Raw genomic sequence first — 4,326 nt, 5'->3', positions numbered from 1 at the left:
ATAAATGTGACCCTGGACCACAAAACCAGTCTTAAGTCGCTGGGGTATATTTGTAGCAACAGCCAAAAATACATTGTTTGGGTCAAAATGACTGATTTTTCTTTTATGCCAGAAATCATTAGGATATTAAGTAAAGATCATGTTCCATGAAGATATTTTGTAAATTTCCTACTGTAAATATATTAAAACTTAATTTTTGATTAGTGATATGCATTGCTAAGAACTTCATTTGGACAATTTTAAAGGCGATTTTCTCAGAATTTAGATTTTTTTTTTTGCACCCTCAGATTCCAGATTTCCAAATAGTTGTATCTCGGCCAACATCATCATGTCCTATCCTAACAAACCATACATCAATGAAAGATTATTTATTCAGCTTTCAGATGATGTATAAATCTCAATTTCGAAAAATTGACCCTTATTACTGGTTTTATGGTCCAGGGTTACAAATATATAGGCAGAAATCCAATACTTGAAAATATAAGTATAGATCAAATTGTCTGTATTTTTGCGTCCATATTCAAACAGTATAATTTCAGTTGCAGTTGGTCACCCTTTGTCTGTTTTGCTTTTTAGGAAAGAATCTCTATACAAATGAGTATGTTGCAATAAAGTTGGTAAGTATATTTATATTTATTATTTTCTACGAAGGGATTATAACAGCAGAGGCTGGTGTTCTGCTAACGTTTTGTTGTAACGTGTAGTTGTAATGTCTAGGCATGTCTGTAGATCTGGAATCAAACTCTAAAGGCTGGATTTGTTCAAAGAAATCAACTCCAACTGCTGTATTTTAAACAGACATTTTAGGAACCTTAAACCACAAGAATATATTTGTATATTCTGGTACTGATAACTTAAATATGACGTTTGGAAATAAATGTGTGTTTCTGGCTGGAATATTTGTATCTTGTAAATGAATTTAATGTGAACAAATAAAAGCGTTTTAATTTAATCTTTTTTTTTTCTGCCACTCCTAAAGGAACCTGTGAAATCGAGGGCCCCGCAGCTACATTTGGAGTACCGGTTCTACAAAACATTAGGCAGTGCAGGTAAGATTATAATCAGCACCAGCACTGCTGTACGCTGCATTTATCTCCTTTGTTTGCTTGGATAATATTCATTTCACGTGTTTTCATGTGCTGTGTTTTATATTTTTGCATTCACATCCGTGTGTTTGCTCATTGTATCTCATCTACCTTTAGCTTTAATCTTCATATCCAAGGATTTACCGTTATTTTTCTTGCTTTCAAGCCTGCAGTTTCCGAGCAAGTTTTGTGAGGATGTTTCCTTTGTATTGGATTGAGGATTTTTTCCCCTCTGAAGTATTTTGTCATGTTGTTTTGATCTTACAGAACGGTTTGTTTTACTACTGCGCCTAGGCGTATATATATAAAACAGAGATGAAAATCTACTCGCTTGATACAAAATTCATGTTTTGCCTCACTTACCAGTGGCTGATGAATAGAGAAAACTTGTCGGCAATGATCAGATTGTTAAAAGATGTTTTGTCCCTCTTGACAAAGAAATTCTTTAGTTCTTGTCCATTGTATATTTGTCTCAGTGAAATGCTGCCTAACAAAAATGTCAAACCCATTGTGATGTTGTTCCTTATAATTTCCATGCCTTTTGTAGGCTATTTGTACTTCATTGTCTTTTTTCCATATCAATTTTCAAGTAGGTGTAAATAGGCCTGTCGCAATAATCAATATATCGACTTATCACGCAATATATGTACAGGACCTCAATCATTTTTGGTGACGCAATTTATCGGCCATTATATTTACTTAAAAATTAATGTCACCATGTTTTGTACATTCCACTTGCGCCTAGGTCTTTTGCAACTTCTTGTACATAACGTGGTGTAGTCATTAGGTGCTAGTTCAAATTTAAAAAATGCTTCTACAAACAAAGTTTCATCTGCAGGTATGGCCTTGTTTAGGGATCTGTGCCTTTGCGTATACGGACATCTGACTGCTAAGTAGTGATTGTGTTTTTCAGCATTAGTGTGCACCCTTAATTTACAGAGAAGGTCAGGGAAAAATCTGTAGATGGAAAAGTCTCCATACAAGTTCTTTGTGCATTTTTCTTTTTTTCTACTTGTTACTTTGCACTTTTTGTTAGAAAATGTTTATTTACTATTTATTCAGGTTTTTTAAGGTATCTAATATTTTGATACTTAATTTCCATGATCTAAATATTCTTAAATCAGGGAAAAATCTGTAGATGGAAAAGTCTCCATACAAGTTCTTTGTGCATTTTTCTTTTTTTCTACTTGTTACTTTGCACTTTTTGTTAGAAAATGTTTATTTACTATTTATTCACCTTTTTTTAAGGTATCTAATATTTTGATACTTAATTTCCATGAGCTAAATATTCTTAAAAATTAAAAGTTTGTTGTCATTTGGAAGTGTGTAGGCCTTCTTGCATTATTATGCTGTTACATTATGATTATATATTCAGTGGCATAAAATGGTCTTTAAAATGACAATAATATCGCTTATCACAATTATTTCTGTGGCAATATATCGCACAACAAAAAGTTGTTATCGTGACAGGCCTAGGTGTAAGGCACAAAATGGTAAGAAATAAGTAGTTGAGTTTCCATTCATGCATTTTCATGCATATTTTGAAATGTTGCATAAAAAATGCTGGATGGAAACACATTTACTAAATAAATCAGTCATATAAGAATAATTGTGTGTATTGATCGACCGATATATCGGCCGATATTTGGCATTTTTCAAATATCGGCATTGGCCGATACGTTTTTCTGTTTGGCCGATGTGTTCGAGGCGGGACTTTTATTTTGACGGCGCGCCGGACTTTTATTTTGACTGCGCTGAGAGCAGCAGCACCTGAGCACACAGTGCTCACATTCTCCCTCTTGTTCGCTATCGTTGTTAACAGTTCTGTCTAATACGGATAGAAGTCTGTGTAATAATCCGATAGAACTGTTAAACAAAGCAATTAAAATGTATACAAAAAAATTATATTTTTATTAAATATTTATTTATTTGTGAAAAATACTTTGTTATCTAAAGTATAAGTATGTTTATTTTACAAATTGATTTTTTAATCCATTTTCAAATTATTTTAAATTTCTTAAATATTAATTCAAATAAATACAATTATATCGGCTTTATATCGGCCATCGGCCACCCTGCTTTCCAAGATATCGGCATCGGCTGTCAAAAAAACAATATCGGTCGACCACTAATTATGTGATAAGAAAATATCATTGAAATAATTTGTTACTATAATGAGTGCATCATATACTGTAATGAGTGTTAAATAAGTAATTTATTTTCATTTAAATAAAAAAGATAAACAACAACAGTAGATACAATTTCCATTTGTATTTTGCACCATTTTCCCCAAAATTGATGATTTTATGTTGAGTTTGTGGGATGGAAATACTTTTTTCCCAGTATTTAAATTTTCTGCATAACTTAAATCCGTAACTTAAATGGAAACGTTGTACAGTTTGTGGGCAGTTTGTGCTAGTACTTGTCCAGTATAGAATTATTATTGTTTTAACAATTTCATATTATTCTTTACCTCTGAATCTGTTCATTCATGCTTTTAATCTGCAAGGACTAATAACTGTCTTTGCATCTGTATGTAAATATATGCCATTTCGACCTCAAAGCTACTAGACTGCTCTGCTATAATTCAGAGATCGCGCAGGGATTTTGGTTTGGTTTGATTTGGCGGTGGTTCCACTCTGCATCTTTTAGCTTTTCAATCAGGACACCATATTGAAGAAAGACTCAAATTAGTGGTAAAGCATTTGTCTTGTGCAGTAGCTGCTGGGCTTGATCACTTCACGCTGCACTTTGATTCAGGAAGTGGCAGCTGGGGTGTCACAGAGCAGAGCAGTGCGGTGATGGTGTTGTCCTTGTGACTAGTGTTGTTTTTGGCGGCCTGTTTCAATTTTAGTTTTAGTCTAGTCTTTGTGTGAAGCTGTCATTTTAGTTTTTATTAGTTTTAGTCACGTTCATACTCTTTTTAGTCTAGTCAAGTTTTAGTCAACTAAAAGTCTGAGCATTTTAGTCTTATTTTAGTCAGAATTATCCATGACTATTTTCGTCTAGTTTTAGTCGATGAAAACTGATGACATTTAGTCTAGTTTTAGTCAATGAAAATTGTGTTTTAGTCTCTTTTTAGAAATGCAATTCTATTTAACCCAGTCAACCCAGTCAATATAGTATAAGTACCTAGTAGTAGGTACTTATACTAAGTAACCAAAATTTTCTTTTAGCCAAACCCATTTCAAACAAGGTTATCTTATTATATTATTGTTACCTTATAGACTCAAGAATACAT

The 4,326-nt window shown here is 32.9% G+C and overlaps 1 protein-coding gene across 1 annotated transcript in view; it reads left to right on the top strand.

Moving 5' to 3' along the window:
• Positions 1 to 4,326, top strand: part of LOC107679703 (casein kinase I-like) — a 53,401-nt gene that overhangs the window by 10,274 nt on the left and 38,801 nt on the right. Inside the window, exons 5-6 of the mRNA XM_016475332.1 lie at positions 577 to 617; positions 980 to 1,049. Of these exons, the coding sequence (XP_016330818.1) occupies positions 577 to 617; positions 980 to 1,049 (111 nt within the window). The remainder of the gene's footprint in view (positions 1 to 576; positions 618 to 979; positions 1,050 to 4,326) is intronic.

The sequence above is a fragment of the Sinocyclocheilus anshuiensis genome, unplaced genomic scaffold, assembly GCF_001515605.1.
Source record: "Sinocyclocheilus anshuiensis isolate Anshui unplaced genomic scaffold, SAMN03320099.WGS_v1.1 scaffold224, whole genome shotgun sequence".
NCBI classification, from domain to species: Eukaryota; Metazoa; Chordata; class Actinopteri; order Cypriniformes; family Cyprinidae; genus Sinocyclocheilus; species Sinocyclocheilus anshuiensis.
This window is presented reverse-complemented; position numbering and strand designations above follow the sequence as displayed.